Source organism: Pterocles gutturalis, unplaced genomic scaffold (assembly GCF_000699245.1).
Source record: "Pterocles gutturalis isolate BGI_N339 unplaced genomic scaffold, ASM69924v1 scaffold6307, whole genome shotgun sequence".
Taxonomy (NCBI): domain Eukaryota; kingdom Metazoa; phylum Chordata; class Aves; order Pterocliformes; family Pteroclidae; genus Pterocles; species Pterocles gutturalis.
In genome coordinates, this window is record NW_010107836.1 from 577 (window position 1) to 21,322 (window position 20,746).

A 20,746-nucleotide genomic window follows, 5' to 3' on the forward strand; every position below is an offset into this window, starting at 1 on the left:
AAAAGATTTCTTGTACAACTGACTGAACCTTCAGCGTCATGATTAAAGTAGAAAATCTGGAAACTGCTGCTTGATATCAAGAGAGAAGAATGGGATCCCACTTTTGAGCTATAATGTAAAGCTATACCCTTGGAATGCAGTTGTTGCTGTTTGAAGATGAAGTAATTTTACCTGTTCGCTTGTAAAAACTGATGATAATCATAATTGTTCTTTGTTTTTTCACCCCCTCTCCCCAGATAAAATGAAAGATGGTATCATAGCTAAACTAGCTAATCAAGCTGCAGATTACTACGGTGATGCTTACAAACAATGTCAATATAAAGATACGTTGCCAAAGGTTAGTAACCCTCATGGAAATAATCTCGGATCTGCTGGTATTGTGAACAGCTATTGTTTACAAGCTAGTTGATGAAATACACTTAAAATATATCCTCAAGAAAATACAATGTATTGCTCAATTTAAGGGAAATGAACCTGTAATTTGAAAAACTGTCAAAAATCTAGGAGTCAAAAGAGGGTGTGGTTTTTTTAAAATAAGTAAAACCTTATTACATGAAGTGTGTTTAACTGCAACACATTTCATTTAGTGTGAACTTGAAATGTCGATGATAGCATTTAGGGATGCCTTCTTAGTACTTAATGCCTTACTAAATCTGGTTTTCAAACTAACACTTTCTAATGGGGTTTAATTGGCTTCTAGTCTCAATGTTTTAATGTGAAATTTGCTCTCATGTTGACAGCATGAACACGGTGGTACTGTTCACTTACCTGTTAATGAAAAACTTGACTGGAAGTCAGTGTGTGTCCTCTGTCCTTCTGCCTGCTTTCTCCTCTACCTCTGCCTCAGACAATCTTGATGCTTGTAAATTATTTCAGTTTAGTCTTGACTGTTCATTTGAGTGCTCTTGCTTTTTGGGAGATGCAGAGGGATCTTTTTTCATGCTTTTTGAATATATACTGTGTAACAAGTACTTTAAAAAGAGAAAGTTTTCAATGTATCGAATGTGTCAATTATGTTCAAATCATAAAATAGCAGAAAACCTTTTGTGCAGTGTTATAAATGTAAAAGTTGGATAGATTTTTCTCTTGATATTGTTGGACTCTTGAAATATCTAGCTAAGTGGGAGATTGATAGTGAATGTCCCAGGGAAGCATCCTTTGCTGCTAATTTGCAGTTCTTTTTCATTCATTAATAGTTTCAAAACTCTGAAATAACTATTGCAGCTTGCAGTGGTCTTTCTTGTTACAAATAAAATGGGAAATATGCTAGATTTACTAAAAATACACTAGAAAATATACTAAAAAATATAAATAAAATATAAATGGCAGTGGTTGATGTTTGGTCCTATAACCTAATATGCAATCTTAGTAAAATAATTGCTAAAGTATTTGCTAAAGGCACTTTTCTTCCTTCTGGGGGAAAAAAATCCAGTAATGTTTTTCCCCCCTCTGTTTTCTAGTGCAGAATAGAATCTTGATAATGATAGGAACTCTATGGATAAAAGCTACTGTACTAACCTAAAAGTATGCATTTTTATTCTTAAACAATAAATTATACAAATGCCTTTGTAGGACAGTCAGTGGCTTTTTATATATATAGTTTTGAAAAAAAATTTTTTTTTTTTTAAAGATAAATTGATATCTGGCTTGGCTGCAACTTGATAGATTCTTTTATGTATGCACATGTTTCCTCTCACTCATTCTGTGGCATTTCACAGATTGAGCCGATTTAACACTATATGTTTATGATGGATTTCCGAGAGGCAATGAGGTATAATAAAGCCGTTGCTTTGTCTTTTGTTGACCTTTCTAAGCCGTAGATCTGCACCCTGTTCCAGTTGTGAAGTAATCTGTCTATTATTTGAAATAACACAGAAAGGTTTGCTGGTTCCATGAGTTAACACCAGCTCTGAGAACAGTTACATGTTTAGGAGTGTGAAATAGGGGTTGACTTTGTGTCAGACTCCAGTTGCAAGACCTTCCAGACAGCTTTGTCTTCCAAATTTACCATCTTTTTTATTTAATTTAATTTTTTTTTTTTTAAATCTCTGGGTGGGCAGCAAGTTTGCACAAATGTGAAGCAGCAAGTCTTTGTGTACTGAGGTCTTTAAAACATCACTCTGGTTTTCCAGTGCTCCTTGATTTAAGAAATAAAACAGTAAAATCCTTGATCAAAGACCATGCCTATACTGTGGGCTGCAGCGTAATGTTTTCTTCATGACTTGGTTGGTACTCCTGCAAAGATAAGTGCATTTATATGAAAGCCTAAAAATGACTTTTAAATTGCTTTCCATGTCAGTAGTTGTTGGTCCTCTTTATTTGGTCTTTGCTTTCATAATTGCAGAGTTACTTTCCTGATAAGCCTGCTGCTGTTTTAAGTGTAATTGCTTTGTTAAATTAAAAAAAAAACCCAAACAAATGAAACTCCCTCAACAAACAAAAAAGCCAAACCCAAACAAACAGAGCAAAAACCCCAACAAAAAACCCCACATGGCCTGTTTTCTCCCCCTCCCCTTCTTTTAAGAGCACTTTGTCTTGGCTTTGTCTTGGAGGCACTTGGGTGTGTTCTTGTAACTATCCTTTCTAATACATGCATGCATTTCTAATCTTTGAAGTAAATGTTGTGACTTCATGGCTTGAGTTTGAATTGTAGTTCATCTGAAATAATGGAAATGAAGAATTTTGCAAGAACAAATTTTAAAAAGTCTGGATTCAATCCATGCAAAGTCACGTGGTCTCTTGACATTTATCTCTAATGTTTTAACCTATCTAAACCATTAATTGGGTGATTCTAATTTCCTTTTCTTCTTCTTCCTTTTTCTTCCTGCATCCCATGTTGTCTGTGGTGGTTAATGTGGTTGGACTTTCCCCTGGTCAGTATTTTTATTTCCAGGAGGTGTTTCCTGTTCTGGCTGCAAAGCACTGCATTATGCAGGCCAATGCAGAATATCATCAATCCATCCTGGCAAAACAGCAGAAGAAATTTGGTGAAGAAATTGGGAGGTTACAGGTAGGTAACTTTTTTTCTTCTCAGAAAAATATGGGAAAACTTTAAATCCTGTAAAGCTAGCTCAGAGTTCTAAAATTCAAATAACTAGGAATGTAATGTATTCAGAAATTGCGGAGTGTGTTTATCACATGAATCAAATTATTAGCTGAAAAGATGTTTTAACGATTTGTGGGCAGTTTGATACTGCTTGAAATGTTACGTCTGTATCTTTACGTTTTTTTTTTAAAAGCTAGAACAAAGATGGATTCAGTTTTGGTATCCAACCAAAACTACTGTTGTGTGATTTATGGCACAGTGAAAAGTGGCAAAATATCTTGGCAAACTTCAAATACACTTAACTTCTAATGGAGCTCAGGTTCCACTTCACAATCCCAAGAAGTTTGAGTTTTTGAATTGCTGTGAGTTTATGTAAACCTCAGCTGACATTGCTTCCGAGTATTTTGTTTTTACACACAGCACAAATATGATCAGGATTGAACAGACACAAAGGACAATGTTTTGTCTTGCATCTCTCCTGCAGTAGATTGGATGTAGGAAAAACAGACACCTCAGGATTGCATCTAGGCTGAGCAGACAGAAGGGAAGAGACAGCAGACCTTGGATTTTAATTTGCAGTAGGATTCCAGCATAATTTCTGTAGCTTCTGAGCTCAAGGTTAGATGGATGTTAGTGGCAGATATGAAGAGCAGGACTCTGGCCTCTTCCTGTCAATGTGAGCAAGGTTTGAGAAACAATTTGCAGTGCCTGCAAAAGCAAGGTGTGGGTTTCATGAAACAACATGAAAATGACATGGTGGTGTAGGGTTTTTTTGTGAATGGGTGTTTGAAGTGTTATTGCCTCTAAGTCATGCTCACTTTTGGATTTTGTGGAGTCATAGTGAAGCTATTGTGAGATATTAACTTGGTTACTGTTTTTTGGGTTTTTTTTTTTTGTTTTCAACGAACTATTTAAATGAATAAAATCTCCTTTTTCCTTTTTGATACATAATGTTTTCTAAAGGAAATAGTAATATTGATTGTATGCGTTGGCAGTAGTTACTTGGCTAACTGGGAATCTCATCTGTTTTCCCAAGTTTATATGAGAGGGAGAAAGAAAAGTTATTCTTTTAATTTTAACTGTATTTTTATTGGTTTTTTTTAGCATGCAGCAGACTTGGTGAAAACAGTGGCATCTCGTTATGATGAATATATAAATGTTAAAGATCTGGTTGACAAAATCAATCGTGCACTTACAGCTGCCAAAAAAGACAATGACTTCATTTACCATGACCGGGTTCCTGACCTGAAAGATTTGGAGCCCATTGGAAAAGCCAGTCTTGTGAAGTCTACTCCAGTTGTTGTTCCTCTTAGTCAGAAATTCACTGGTAAGTCCGTGGACAGCACAGGGTAGTTATTACCTTGTGGAACACGTGCCCACCAAAGTTCCTTTCTACTGTGAAAAAGTAAATGTTTACTTTTGATTTGTATTAAGTGTACAGCAGTCTTTTTGAAAGTGCCATTTGTATTTTCCAGTTTGTTCTACTACTTGATCATAAAAAGTACTGGAAGAATAAATCACAGGTTGAAAATCGTTATCTACAATGTGCCTTTCTCTTAAAGATTTTTCTGAGATATTCTCAGCAACGGTATTTTATATATTAAACCAACCTTCTTAATTTCAGAAGGAACACTAATGTAAGGGAAAAGTATCAAACTGTACAATCTCAACTAACCTAGCTGGCCTTCCATAAAGCTGAAAAATTTTAGTTTTTTGGCTGTACAGGGGAATTCTCAAAAATGATTCTCTCTTACCTTTCTCATTTTCTTCCTTCAAAAAAGCAGAGTTAGAAATGAAGCCATAAAGAATATAGTTATTTGTAATCCTACAATTGTTTTAAATAAATAAATTTCAGTCTTAAAAGCTGAACTCTAAAGACCTGTAGAAATATGTTTTTAAGACATTTTGGGCAGCAGGGAGAGAGTATCTTAAACTGTTTAGATCAATCTCTGTAGTACAACCTGTACGAAGATCTGTGAAGATGTTTGTGTCCTTTTACCCTCACAGTGCAGCTTGAGTAATTTATACTACTTTCATTGCAGACCTGTTTGAGAAGATGGTTCCATTGCAAGTTCAGCAATCTGTGAGTGTTTATAACCAGAGAAAGGCAGATCTAGTAAACAGGTTAATAGCCCAGATGAGAGAAGCCACAAATCTGGCAAATGGGTAAGTATAACTTCTTGTTAAATTTATAAAGAGGAGTAATGGAACAGCCTATAAACACTGGTTGCCTTGCAGCCTGGAGAAATCCAGATTGCAGCAGTGTTTTTTTTTATTAGTGTATGGTAGGCTGGCAAACTTAAGCCATACCAGGGGTCCTTACAACAACCTTTCTCTGGCTGTTAAGACTGAAAGCATATTAAGAACAAATGGTATTTCATTTTCTTCAACCTTTCATAATTTTTTTAGGAGTCTGATACTTGCTCAGAAACAGTTGCAGTTCCATTAAACTAGAAGGATTTTCACATTGCAGTGGTCAGCTTGATTGTACCAGTGACTCAACACATGATATTTTTCCCAAAAAATTTTGTTCTTTAATTAATAATAAAAAAAGTTATACCAAGATGAAAGATACGTATGTGATTCAAGGCAGCTGGTTCTTTATCTGCTAGGTATTTATTACTGAAAATGTTTGCCATTTCTTTTAAGTGCTAAAAGACTAGGATTTGTTTAGCTTTTTAAGAGCTTTGAAACTTATTTTTGGTGAGGTATACACGAGGAATAAGTGTAGTATTTTCAGTTTGAAATTTCTGTGCAGGACTACATTATACTCTGTTTCCATTATTATTGACTGTGATTGTTTGTTTGGGTAGCAGTGTTATTTACAGGATAAAACCATCTAATACAACAAACAAGTTGCTCTTTAATTTGTTGACTTTTGTTGACTTCTTCAGTGTGCTGGCTTCCCTCAATCTTCCTGCTGCTATCGAAGATGTGTCTGGTGATACTGTTCCTCAGTCTATTTTGAACAAGTCCAAGTCTGTGATTGAAAAGGGAGGAATTCAGACTGTTGATCAGCTCATCAAAGATCTGCCTGACCTGCTACAAAGGAACAAAGAAATTTTAGATGAAGTAAGCACAGCAACCACTAACACTAAAGCATTCTTAAAAAACACCACCACTGAACTTTTTCTCTTTAAATGGCAATATAAAAAGTGCACAATTATCCAAAGTGCTTGTAACTTTAATAGCACTTTTGTAACTGCAGGCTCTGCAAAAACTGCTGTCACATGTGGACGCTCCTTTACAAGTATTTTGATTTTAAAACTGGGGGGGAAGCGTTCTAAAGAAATTTGTGTGTTTGTGCCTTTCACACCTACTTTTATTTAGCAAAGTAAATTTATAAAGGATGTATAAGCATTCTTTATATTTTCTACACTAGCGGTATATGTTGTTATTTTGAGTTTAGAGCAGCTTACAATACATGTAACATTTTACTCTGTTAGTCACTAAGATTGTTAGATGAAGAAGAAACTACAGACAACGACCTGCGAACAAAATTCAAAGAACGCTGGCAGAGAACACCATCCAGCGAGCTCTATAAGCCTTTAAGGGCAGGTAAAGTTCGTGTTTTGTGCTTTGGATTCTGGGAATTCTCTAAAAATGTCCATTCTCATTGTGTAAATTAAAGTAGTTTCAATGCTCTGGTCTTATCTTTAAAGATACAAATTTCAGTTTATGAGAGGCTGTGCCTAAATATACTTATTGCAATCTCCACCATTATTTGGAGTTGAGAGATAATGTGATAGAAGAGAATTTGCTGCTGCTTTTGCACCCCTGGAGTGCATGTGCATGCTAAAGTTTCTGAAAGCATATGTAATGAAAAATGGCTGCCCTCCTGAAAATATGGTTGCAGTTACCACTTAAATACTTTAGTGTATTTTTATGTTATTTTTCTCTTTAATTTGGTGGGTTGTTTTTGGTGTGTTGTTTTTTTTTTTTTTTCCTCCACAGCAGTTAGTCAAACTATGCAGGGCCATTGCTATAGTGATTTTTAAATTATATCAACACCCTTTTTTTTTTCTTTGCACCACCAGAGGGAGCCAATTACCATAATGTTTTGGACAAAGCTGTGCAAGCAGATGGGCAAGTGAAAGAGCGCTATCAGGCTCACCGGGATACGATTGCACTTCTGTGTAAGCCAGAGGCTGAGCTCAACGCAGCCATTCCTTCTGCCAACCCAGCAAAAACATTACAAGGAAGCGAGGTAAAGTATTGAAATTTGTCTCATATTTTGAATAGAAGTGCTATTCGTCTAACAAATTAAACTTCCATGAATTGGTATGGAAGCTGATCCTTAGCTGCTCTTATTTCTGTCACAATTGATACAGGAGGTAGCTAACATTTGGGAAAGAAGTTGTCTTTTTGTTTAAAATCTTCCTGACTATATTTTGTTACACTGAGTGTGAGCAAGTTCAGTCATCATGGACAGCAAGACTGGTTGACTCCTATAAAAGGAGCAATCCATGAAGAATATTATTGTTATGTAGGGTGATGGGGTGTAGTGTTCGGGTTCTTGGGGCAGTTAGGCAATGTAAAAGACATGGGCCAGTATTTTAAAGTATTAGGCCATTCAGCCAACTTGCTTTCCAAGAAAGTTATGGCTCATCTACAGCAATATGATAATTTTTCTCCTAGGAGTGATTTGAGGTCAGTGTTTTTGACTACCTTTTTTTAGAATATCCTATTGGAAGGTATCTGATCAGCTTTTTAAAAAAATAGATGTAAAAATCCTTGTATTAATTCAGTGTTATTATTGAAAGCAAATCTTTAGAGGAGAATATAGCTTGAGAAATGCTTGAAGATCTTTGTTTCATTGCATTTTGTCCTGGTTTGTCATCGTAAATGCATTTATAAACAGCTACTCATGCAGTAGTGTTGCCAGCATCAGTGAGGAGTGCAAGATGGAAACAAGCAATAGAGTATACTTCTGCAGTAATTTCTCTAAACATACTAACTTCTGACAATTTTTATTGCCTAGGTTGTTAATGTCCTAAGAACTTTGCTGGCCAATCTGGATGAAGTTAAGAAGGAGAGAGAACAACTGGAAAATGACCTGAAATCTGTAAATTTTGACATGACAAGCAAATTCCTGACTGCACTTGCACAGGATGGTGCTATAAATGAGGAGGCTATCTCTGTGACTGAGTTAGACAGAATTTATGGAAGTTACACACAGAAAGTGCAAGAGTCCTTAAAGAAGCAGGAAGAACTTCTCAAAAACATTCAGGTACAACACCCTGTATATCTTCCTTCCTCTTAAACTGAGGAGCAACAATTCCTGTACCTCTCCAGTGCTTTAGAAATCTCACTTTGCTTTCTGCTCTGTTTTGTTTGTTACTCTGTCAAAGGCCAGTTGATACTCTCTTACTTCTCTGATTACTGAAAAATACAAGGGTGGTTTTTGTGTTCGCTGGAAAGAAATGTGAATTTTCAGGAGACTCTCACAGAGCTCCAGTGTGAATTTTCTTGGACCTTTTCTGGGCCCAATTCTGCAGATGGATTTGCCCTTGAAAGATGCTTAAATGGTGTGTCAAAAAGTTTACTGTTTGTTATGTTTTTTTCCCCTCATCCCATTTTAATACTTCTTTCTGGGATAACAGGAGATCTGTACTTGCTGTCTACTAGAAGACATTTTGGATCTCTGAAGTACCTTTTGGGTTTATTCCTAATTGCTATTCACAATGTGCTTGACTTCCAGCATGTGCAAAGCTCATCAAAGTAAAAAATTAATGAGAATATCCCAAAGTTTGTTTATAAATTCAGCCTTAATTTGTCAATAGCACTAGAGACTTGAAGCATTTGGCGAAAGAGGAAGTCGTAGTGCTTGGACAAGTGACAGTAGTGTTTTGAGTAATGATGGAGCCTATTTGTGCACAAGATTACTTGCAACCTCTGACTGCAACTTGGATTGCAAGAATAAGAGACTTTTCAAAAAGGGAAAAAATTGTTTCTAACTGACCATATGGCCTGTGTTTTTCAAGGATTTTATGTTCAGATATCTTTTAAAATAATATACTTTTAAAATCTTGATGGATATTACTTTGTTGTTTGAATGTCCTAGAGTTCAAGTTTGGCTGCTTCTGGCAGCTGAAGAAGTCTTTTAAAGTTTGCTTGTTTGTTTATTTTCCCAAAAGAAATGAGATGTAGGTGATCCATCTGTAAGTTTTCCACTTTCATATCCTTTTAATAACTTGCCAATGTCAACCAAATTTGAGGTAGCACTTCTTATAAACACTAACTTTCAGTGTGATTTTATGAATATCAATGGAGGGCAGTACAGGAGAGAGCCTAATTAGTATAGCCTCTGAAAGAGAGTCTGCAGTATGAACTTGAGAATTAGCTGCAGCCAGCCCACAACAAAACAGATAATTAGCTCATACCTACTGCCAGTGAGTTAATATATCTATATGTATAGTTCTGCAGTAGCCACTGCACTTGGCAGGTGGCAAGTTTTGGGAAATACGGTGTGTGGATGGAAGGTGAGGAAAGATTGGTATTGGAAAAAGGGGGTAGAAGCAATGAGTAAGAGCAGGGGGAAAAAAAAAACCAGAATCTTACATGGTCTAGCCTCCATTATTTTTGACTGCTTGTTTTTTTTCTTTTCTACTAAGAATGCACACCAGGATTTTTCAAAGATGAAACAATCCAACAATGAATCGAATCTAAGAGAAGAAGTTTTGAAGAACTTAGCTGTAGCAAATGACAACTTTGTAGAACTTGTAGCCAATTTAAAAGAAGGCACAAAGGTATGGTAACACTTAAGGGAGTGGAAGAATTTTTTTTATTTATACAATGAGACGTGAATCAACAATCATAATAAACTTTGCGGACGTGCTAGATGAGAGGTACATTTTTGTGGATTTTACTACCAAAGTGAGGACAGTGAGTTGCTCAGATTTTGTTGGCTGTGACAGCTGTGAAAGTCGTCTTTGTTTCTATCTGAAAAGTAAGCTCTTCTGAGCATTGCTTTATATTAAAATAGGAAAAGGTGTTAATTACAGCTGAACTGATGCCGAAGTACCCAGATGAGCCATTTTATCTGAGGAATTCTTTCATCTGTTCTCCTATGGTATTTAATCACCTTATCAGATCAGTGTTTTATATACTGCTACTGCATACATGAGGAGAGATGAGGAGGGTTTTATTTAGCTTGCTGTTTTTTGATCTGGGCTTATGAAAGGTGTCTTACTGCTTCTGTACCAAGCACTTTTGGCTGGTTTATTGATAGCTCACTGAAAGAAAAAAGAGAATTAAAATCTGAATTGTCTATAGAAATGAAATGGATGGAACTGACTGAAGGCAGTGAAATTTAAAAAAGATTTAAATATCCTTTAAATAATAGATAACTAATAACTAATAAATAGTTGATCACCAGAAGTGATCTAGTTTTGTTCTGGTTGTAATACATTTTCTAGTTGTCTTAAACTATTTTTATATTTATACACACACATATATCTATATATGTATATAAAGCACCAACAAAATTGTATGACGTTACAGGGATGGACAACAGCTGACTAATGCTTCTTTTTGAAAATGTACTAGCAAACTTTACTGGAATGGCAGGTTCTGGGCACTTATAATACAATGCTTATAATCGGATCAATATGTAGAAACATGCTGGCATGGAGTCTTGAAAGTATTCATTGAGCATGTTATTTTTTTACTTCACCAGTTTTACAATGAGCTGACAAAACTGAAATGCCAAAATAAATGCAGTGACATTGTCTTTGCTCGCAAGACTGAAAGAGATGAGCTGCTCAAGTAAGAATTCAGTTTTTTGTTGTTTCAAGCTTTCTAAAAATTAAGTACTTATCAGAAATTAATCTTTAGGGACATGTTTATTATGGTACTTGATTAAATGAGAGAGGGAGAATAGGTGTGTTAAGTCTACCACCTGTTCTTTGCCTTAATGTTAACCCCATTCTCCCCTCCCCTGAAAAACTAGGAAAGCTGATAGGAGAAATAAATGGAAAAAAATATACTTTGAATTCTGCTCTGCTGTGCCTATATACAGTTCAGCAACTATAATAAAAATATTGACTGTGGATGCATCCTCACTTAATTAAATAAATTTGTTTAGATGGTTTCTCATTTGGAACTTGAGGTTTCCTTAGGTTCTTGAGAAAGCATCCAAGTTGCTAAATGTTCTATTTTATAATTTCTGATCCCAAAGCTTTTGGCTAATTCAGTGGTCTATACCCAGTGTTGAGTTGGAACATAAAGACATTATTAGAAAATAAAGGTAATGGTTAATCAGAGGAATTAAGTAAATTTGTTTAGATGGTTTCTCATTTGGAACTTGAGGTTTCCTTAGGTTCTTGAGAAAGCATCCAAGTTGCTAAATGTTCTATTTTATAATTTCTGATCCCAAAGCTTTTGGCTAATTCAGTGGTCTATACCCAGTGTTGAGTTGGAACATAAAGACATTATTAGAAAATAAAGGTAATGGTTAATCAGAGGATTGGCTAGAGGATTGTTTCTGTGGAAGTGATTTGGACTCTGAATTTAGTTTAAGCTAGCTCAGTGATCATGCTTTTAACACTAGATTTAGTCTATTGTATCTTTTTAGCTTTGCTTGCTGAAGTGTGTAACAAATAATTCTTAAACTAAGCTGTTTGCTTGTTTGTTTTTAATAGAGATTTGCAGCAAAGCATTGCTAGGGAACCCAGTGCTCCTGCGATTCCTCTGCCTACGTATCAGACCACATCGGGTGGAGGAAGTAAGCCTGCTGCATCATTGGCTCCTACTCCAGCACCCAGAACCATGGTGGTAAATATATGCTACAGAATTAGTGGGTTGAAAATAGGAGGTCCATACTTTGGAAGTCCAAACCGATCTGTAATTTGTTTATATCACTCCTTAACGTATTAGTGTTTTTGGAAATGTGTTGAAGTGAAATAGAGGACAAAGTCTAAAGACTTTGCAGAGAGATGTATTATGTGCTATTGCTGTTCATAATTTATAGATTTGAAATGGAAAGCTTGTTGCTTTTTAGATGCTTTGCAGTATTATCTGTATAGAGTAAATATGGAATGTCCATTTTAAAAAAAAATCAACCAGTCGTATAACCACCGCTTTTGATTACAAGACTTCCACAAAGAAGCTCCAACTTAATTCACTTTCTCTTGGTAGGGGACTAAACCACAGCCACCAGCACGGCCACCACCACCAGTGATTCCTGCAGCAAGCAGTTCGTCTTCTACATCAGCACCCTCTGGAACAGCTGCATCTCCTGCTGCTCCTGCGGCTGCTCCTGCTAGTACTCCTACTCCAGGAGCCAGTGCACCTGCAGCAAGTACTGCACCTTCACAGGCACAGGGACCTCCTTACCCAACTTACCCAGGTTACCCAGGGTAAGCCATGGGAGCACTTCAGCAGTTCTTTGTTATGCCATTATCGAAAAGCACTTGTTTGTTGCATGTGACACTGTAAAATCAGTTCTTGTTATAACTGAGGTGTGTTTCATGTTTGAGTCAAGTTTTTTTTTTTTGTCGTTTTGATCATGTAATTCTTGTTGGAGTAATTTGCTGGTATCATTTGTGGGAGAGTTCATTTTAGGCTTTTGTAGTTTGTCTTTTTTAAAGGAGAAGGGAGGAGATAAGACAGCAGTTCCTTAACTGTGATGTGTTGACTATTGCCAGCCCTTGCATAATGAGATGGTGTTGTTTACCTCAAAAGTGTTGGCATATCTCATTTTTCACATCTTGGTATCTTGCTAAAGATGATGAAAAATGCAGAAAAAACTCTGGTTGGGTAGTGTGCTTTCTTCTGATGTGTTTTTCTGCCTTTCTGGAGTCATCACAAGGAACTGAAGGCAGCTGCTCTCTCCTTTCAATAGGAGGCTCAGCAAATGTTAAAATATGTACAATTATATAAAACATCAGAGAATCAATTTAGATCAGTTCTAGTTCCAGCGAGCTGCCTGTAGTCCACCTTCTGTCTGCATTTCTGTTCCACGTGTTGTAACTTTTTTCATGTTTGATCCTTGAAAGTCACCATGCTTTCTGCTGCACAAAAAGGAAGATGAAAGGAAAGCATATGTGGTGATTGCATGTCTTTTTGTATCTATTGATGTGTTATTTGCAAATTAACATCATCAGTGTTTTACAACTAAGTATTCTTTTTATTTCCCTCCCTCCCAACATAGGTATTGCCAGATGCCGATGCCAATGGGCTATAATCCGTACATGTATGGTCAGTATAATCTGCCGTATGCACCCTCGCCTGTGTTTCAAAACCCTGGACAAGCACCATATCCAGCACCTCAACAACCTGGATACCCTTTTCCTCAGCAGCCTTATTACCCTCAGCAATAAAGTATCTGCAAAGAAGTTCTGCTTGTTAAAATTTGGGAGAAATCGGCAATAAGCGTACTAAACCTTTTAGCTTCGGTTAGTGTACCATACTGAACTGTATGCAGTCTATAACTCCTGCTTATTGTTAACTACTCAAAAATGTTTAGATCAGTTTCTGATTACACTAAACACTTTGCAAGATCTGCTGCAGTGGTTTAGACTGTAGACTAATGCCAGAATTAGAGGCTAGTTAAGTGGTCTGAAACTGTACACTACATGTTGGCTAGACCAAACTATTTCTTTGCAAAAATCCTATAAGTAACAAGTGGGTTCAGGTAAGAAAAATGAAGCAGTGCCTGCACTGGGTGTGATATATTCTCTGGAACCGTATAGCATTTCCTTCTATTCTCTATTGGTTTGTATTTTTTTGAGTTTAGTTTAAATATGCTATTTTGTCTAATAATCAAGGCCTTGTAAATCATCAGTAAAAAAAATAAATGACTTAAGAATGGTTTAAACACTTGGCATTCTCATTGCCATAAAAACGTGTTTTGTGTGTCTGTAGATTCTTTCATTTGTCCCTTGACTTGCATAACATAAAGGTAACTTCTCAAGTGCTTAACCTTACAACTAAATTTCCACCTCCTTTCCTTGATTCTGTATTTTTGTGACAGAATCTATAATTAACCATTTAAATGTTGGTAGATGAAGTCCTGCATGTAGAATTTTAGTATAACTTTAAAGAATATTGGACTAAAATATTTTCATTACCATTTTAAAAGAATGGTCATTCTTGTTTCCAGAATATTACTTAAAAGAAGGGAGATCAGGGTCGCTCTTACAGGATCAGAGGCTAGTTGATCTAACTCAAGTTTTCCAAAGAAATGTTGATCAGAAATGTCTTACACCTCAAAATGGGGCAACTGTTGGTGGTTGGAGCTTTTTAGATCGTGTTTTTTAATGATTACTTTTTTCCCTTGAAAAAATTCATGTATTCCCTCAGGGAGCTTGTTATCAGTGGTGCAACTTTTTTTTTTGTAGGGGGAAAAAAAAATATCTTGTAGATTAAAGCACATTAAATGTTTACTTTTTAATCCATTTTCTCAAGGATTTAATAACCTTGCACTACATTTTGCATGAGATAGTGGAGAATATAAGTTTGTAGTTAATGGCTTCTACCAAATATTTGCTAACCATCTTTCAGTCTTCCTTTCTTTCTTTTTTTTTTTTTTAACGTGCTTGTCAGTGAGGGACTCTTCATTCCTTTATCCCTTGACATCAGTTACTAGGTTTTGTGGGACAGTTAATTTCCTGAGTGCTTCATACAAGATGTTCTGGCCTTACGGAATAGCTATCCCAATGCCTATGTTAAATGTTACTGCTTTGTTTTTCTATTTAAGTGCCTGATTAAAATATTGAGGTATATTTTAGTATGGGGTTTTAGAGGGTGCCAGTTATTGTAGCATCTGGGTGGAAACCTCACTGGATCATGAGTACTCTTCCTCATAGAGAAAGCAGCATACGTATCCATATGGGCTTCTTTCTTTCTGTCTCAAGTTCTTCTCGCTTTGCGATCACTCCAATTATTTTGTGAAGACTGCTTGTCTTTCATACTCCCTGACCCCCATAGGAAATGCAGATCACAAGATGAAAATGAGCATCCCTCACAGAGTATCTAACTCTAAACAAATTTATTAACCCTGTTAGAAGCTCAGTGACGTGGGGGAACAGGATGAGGTAAGGGAATTCAGCACCGTAGATACTACTGTGTGCAAGGACAAGTGCTTTGCCTTTCTTTATGAACATTGCTGGATGGGGTGGCACAGGAACCTCTCACAGTTTTTTTTCCCCCGGTGAGAATACGTAAGAGGCAAGCGAGGACAATGAGAAAAAGCTAGGAAGGTAACTGGAACCAACAATCAGAACCTGATTTTACTCTAACTGGAAAAACAGTAGTTTTCCACTAATTTCACTGTGTCAGTGTGAGCAAGTGTAAGCCTAATGCAACCTTTTAAGTTTCTGGTACCCTATGGCGTGTAGATTTTTTCAGTTCACCCATTAGATGGATTTGAGCTATTGTGTAAGTTTGTTTCTGGTGCCTCAATTTATAAAACTTGTTTTAATGCTGTGTAAAAATGTAACTTTTTCAGCATAAAGATTCTTAGAACTGAAATTTCCTTTTTAAAATCTCAGATCTGGAGTCACTGTTAAAACATTTTTTTCCAGTTGTATTACTGCTTGCTTTAGTCTGCTATGGTTTGAAAATGTGTAGAAATCTATGTGTGACATTCAGCTTTCACATGACCACTTTTCTTTTTTTTTTTAATTTCCCCTAAAAAGAACAGAAAAATCCAGAGACATGTATGTATCTGTTTTTAAGCATGCAGCTGTCACGACTTTGGTTGAAATGTTATCTTGTTCTTCTATAGTTTATTAAAAAAAACCAGTTAGAAAACCTGATTTCATGGCTCTTCTCTTGAGTCCTTTGACTTCTGACAAGTGTTATTTTGGAAAAGATGAAAATAACTGATGGGCCCCCAAGTAAGTTTGTGCTGTGCAGGTCAGCCACCGTGTGAAACAGTAGCCTGTGTGTATGCAGGTGCTTCATGGTACAGCTGCTGCTGTATAATAACAGATGTGTTGAAATCCTGGTAATCGTGTTTATTTCCAAAGCTGATGGGAGTGTGTTTTGTTTTGGTGCATGAGGAGTCAATGGTAAGGTCCTTCTGCCTTCAGAAACTCTGGATGAAGCTACCTGCATTTTTGAGACTTCACTTTGGTTTAAAAGAAACTATTTTGAAAGTTCTAGCTCTTGAAAAGATGAGCTATTAAAGTAGGGCAACACTCAAAATTGCTTTTTTGTATTATTTATGGGGAGCATTTGAGGCTTTTTTTTGTTGTCACTTTTGACAAGCGTTAGCCATATGCTAGCTTTTTAGATCTATTATGACTTTTGAAAGTTACATTTAAAATGGTCAGTGTTTATTATTTTAAAAAGGTTGACATCCTGTTTGTCATAGTAGTTAAGTACTGCTAGATAAAAAAAAACCAAAACTATTTTATCCCCCCCCCCCCCAACCATTCTACATACTTCCCCTTATGCTTTTATGTTCTGACAAATAGCCAAAAACTTCATACTCAGGTTGAGATTTTTCTGGTTTGGGCTCAGATTTGGAACTACAGCCATTTACTGGCAAGCGTATGGTTACTGTTGATGCTGAACGATGACTTTAGTTGCATCTGGGGGAGTTGGCTCCCCTAATTGAGTCTAATAGTCCCAGAGGGTTACAACTGTATCTCGGTTGTTGGTTTTGGTTTTTTTAAAATACAATACAGTAAGCTGCAGGCAGGGCAGTAGAAGGGCTGTTCCCAGCAGGCAGCTGGTGTGCAGCCCCCCGACTGGAGGCTGAGGTGGGGAGCAAGACTGTGGGTCTGGGCCCTCCAGCCCAGCTGGCCTCTGCCCAGGCTTGTGGCCATGGGTCGTGCACATTTGATAGCTGATAGCATCTGGAGCTTCCTGTGTGGAGGCTGGTGAGACGTACACCAAAATCAAATCAGATCTCAAGGAACCTTTGACTCAGAGTAACCTCTGTCTTCTGACCTGAGGCAACCTTCATCCTAGAGGCATTTCTGTCCATCCACCTCAAGTAACTTTTGACCTCAAGTAATGTCCTCTGACCTTGAGTAAACTTTGAATTCCTTTGTCACACCTTGCTGGACCTCTTAATTTTTGCTGCTTTAAACTAAACTTCTCTGAGTCGTATATTCATGTCAGGCAGGGCTGGTCTGTGCTGTTGGTGTTCTCAGAAAATAACGGGCACCAAGCTGTGCAGTGATGGTGCTGTGTGCTGAGCCTGCAGCAGAGGGCAGGCTGAGAGCATGTAACAGAAACGCTCTGCATTGCCAACAGCTCCCTTTGGTGCGACTGTGTGCAAAAAGAGACTGTGAGCTCATCATTTTCCTGTCTGTCCACCAACGCTTTATTTAAGCATTGCCAGTGTTGAGGGTCTGTAGCTGTCATGAACATTCCTGGGTTGATGGACCCTGAACTGTAGAACCGGTCACGTGCAGGGACAACTGCGTCAGCTGCCCACGTCCCGCCATCCCGGCTGGACTCAGAGCGCTGTGCTGCGAAGGTGAAGGCATAGGTAAGACTTGGATGGTGGGTGCTCTCATCACCTGCTCTGAGAGTGGGAGTAGAAAAAAGGAGCACGTACTGCTGGCAGGAGAAAAGTGCGTCGGCAGGAACAGTTGCTGTGGGGCAGCTACAACACCAACAGCAGGGGTTGCACCAGGGGGATGAAAACCCTTTGGAGAGGAAAGGTACCGAAGTGGTCAGAGAGGAGAAGGGGCTGGGATAAAGCAGAAGGAAAGCTGAGGGACAGCTCCTGGCTGGGGATAAAGGGGGCTTGGCAAACGAGCTTCGGAAGAGAAGGGAGTGTGGAAGAAAGGCTGTATGACAGCATAAAGTCATAAATTGTAACATTTCGGGTGGTGCAATGAAAACAAAATTCAAGTTGAAAGGGCTTAACAGTTAACGGAAACAGAAGAAAGATCAACCGTAGTGAAAGGAAGGAAAGAGAGATGGAGCGTTAGTTGTACAGGCAGGGAGAGAGAATTCAGAAAAGGAATTTAAAGGTGAAGGAAAATAATATTTTTGGCTCCTTCTTGGGTAAGGGGAGAAGTGTAATGGTAAAGAAAGGAGTTAATCAAGAAGGTGATTTCCAGTGGGTCTGAAGATCTGGAGTGCTGGGTGAAAGCTAGGAACTGGAGAGGGGTAGAGAGGGCCTTTAAAAGGGAAGAGAGAAGATGCAGCAGATCAGGTGGCACAGGATTATGTGATCTAGCACAGAAACGGATGTAGATCCATCAAAAAAAACCCCTGCCTGATGTGTTGCTGATTTCCAGTGTTGTCCTACGGCCGCATTGAGACACTTTTTCGTGTTGCTTTAAAGCAAACGAAACTTTGCAGTGCACTTCCAATCCCCAAAACTAAGGAAGAAAGAACTAACCAGGGCTGCCTGGCCGTTTCCATGGGATGCACACTAGGTGGCAATGTATGGAAAGACATGACACAAACCCAACGCATCCGACATCCCGCACTGCTGCTGCATCCCTGCATCTCCACGGCATCATCGGCTTGGTGTGGAAAATTTCGAACAGGATTGTTAAGGGTCAAGATGAAATGATAAAAGCTGATGGAAGAAAAAGTTTTGCTGTCCTACAAAAGGAGGCTGTTGCGAAGATATTAGAGAAGTCAAAATGCTACCTGTAAGTCTCTAGAAGACTGTGTTTACAGATTTTTTTTTTTTTCCCCCCCCACCTTTGGCTATGTTAAGCAGGTGCTATTTTACCCCAGGGTTGTCAGCGGGGCTTTACAATGGAGCCCCTCCATCCCCATCCCCATTTTCTGTGAAATAACACCTCACGCTTGTTATTTTTAGTTAAGGGGCAGAAGGGCAGTAGGTGGTGTGAAATACCAGTAGCAATGACCTACATGATCAGTAACAGCTTTGCTAGGATAAAATATTTATCTGAACCTCTGAAGAGGAGTTAATATCAGACACAAGTCTTCTCCTCCCTCCCCTCTGGACAAGGGCCACCCCTCTGGAAAACTGCTAATGCTGTTGGGGAGCAAAGCACAGTGCCCCAGAGGTGACTGTGCTCTTGCAGACTTACGGGTGTCACACAACATGGAAAACATGCTGGTGTTTAGAGCACACACAGTAGATTTCTACCTTTTGTTGAACATTACCTACACACAGGTTGTTTAAACTGTCTGCGGGCGCAGCAGGAGGTACAAAGCCCCTGTTATGAAGACGGTAAATCTGAAATGCCCCTCAACAGTCATACAGGTCACTTTGAAAATGGCTTCAAGTGTAAAGAGAGTTTTCTTCTGCTAGACCATTGCTTACTACAGGTCATGGTGGTTTTACACAGCTAACCTTATGTATAGATAATTTCTTAAAGCATATGCAAGATGCGGCTGACAGGGCTTTGTCACAAACATCCTACGCAATAAACTAGCCCCTCAAGCTTTTGAATAAATGCAAACACTCCAGCTAGGAGGCGTCTCGTTCAGCAAAACCCTCCTGCCTCCGTGTATGCTCTGAGGGATACCTGTCGTGGAAGTGTCACTTTGCACACTGTGCCCTAACGCTGTGCGTGGGGAAGACCAAATACCACCAGCAATTTGTGATCAGAATGACCTTGAATGCTGACGGAGAGCTGCAGAGTAAGGGCGAGAGCAAAACCAGGCTCTGGGGGGAAGCATCTGGTGTGTGTCCCTGCTGCCAGCCTGTGCCGTGGCGAGCAGAGAGATGGCTGCCAGTCCTTGCGGAGAGCTGATCAGGGATTAGAAAGTGCAGTCAAAGAAGACAAAGGTACAGGTTATATGCTTGCATGCTCTTGCAGCCTGCTAGGGTGCAGCCTTGTGTAACTTTTGTAATGGGATTAGCAACAGTGTCAGAGGGGCATGAAAACTGTGACTATAAAGGCATGCTAAAGGATTCCATCTCTTCCTGAAATGAGGGATCCAGGGATGGATGATTAGGGATTATAAATTAGAGATTCTGTCTAATTTAGCTTGGTGCTCTGACCTGTCATTTTTCTTGCGTACATGGCTGGGAGAGGCAGCGTGGCAGCTCATTTTGAAGGAATGAAGAGATGGGCCAAACTTGCTTGACTACTTCATTTTCTTTTTCTGAAGAGTGCAGGTGGCAGGGCAAGGCACCCCAAAAGATGGACAAACACGCAGGACAGATGGTGGTTATTCTGTTGGCATCTCAAGCCTTCAGGCAGGATGTCCTGCATTTTGACAGTTTCTAAACAGGAGCTGACTTCCAAAACCAAGAATTTCCCATGGATCCGTGCCTTGTTGTGGTGTTTGCTGTCCAAGCAAGCATCAGCTTTCCTACCAAAGCACCTTCTTGGAGATGACTCTCCTCTCATGCAGGTTTTCTGCTGCCTAATTTCTTTGGCTGGAGAACTTACAAGATCACTTCTCACTTACCTGGATGCATTCAGAAAACTTTTTGCATCTAATTCTTCTTGGGACCTCAACTTTCCTGGCAAATTCTTTACAAGTTGTTGGAGGCCAGGAGAAGAATACACAGGTGTATGCACACACATCTGCATCCACTCACTCCCTTGCAGGACAGCATCATTGCACAAGTGCTGTTTCCATGGAAACAAGGCTAAAAATACTGAATAATGGAAATTAGAGACTCATCTAACAAGTATTTTCTCTCCTGGACAAGGTTATTCTCATCTATCTGCTCTGTCTGCGTGTGCCTTCATGGGTTTCTGAAAGACAGTGGGTTTTGTTTTGTTTTGTTGGTACTCTTTACCTCTCAAACACAAAGAAGGACCCTCAGCACTAGCCCTTGTTATTACTCCT

The 20,746-nt window shown here is 38.5% G+C and overlaps 1 protein-coding gene across 1 annotated transcript; it reads left to right on the forward strand.

Annotated features, from left to right (window-relative positions):
• Positions 1-236: 236 nt before the first annotated feature.
• On the forward strand, positions 237-13,867 carry PDCD6IP (programmed cell death 6 interacting protein; the record flags this gene model as incomplete). The annotated part of the gene is made up of 13 exons (XM_010072377.1): positions 237-337; positions 2,879-3,010; positions 4,151-4,373; positions 5,089-5,212; positions 5,941-6,118; positions 6,493-6,604; positions 7,084-7,253; positions 8,028-8,276; positions 9,661-9,795; positions 10,725-10,813; positions 11,689-11,821; positions 12,185-12,405; positions 13,200-13,867. Coding segments are annotated over 13 exons (2,036 nt in total), but the record flags the coding sequence as incomplete, so codon positions are not given.
• Positions 13,868-20,746: the final 6,879 nt, after the last annotated feature.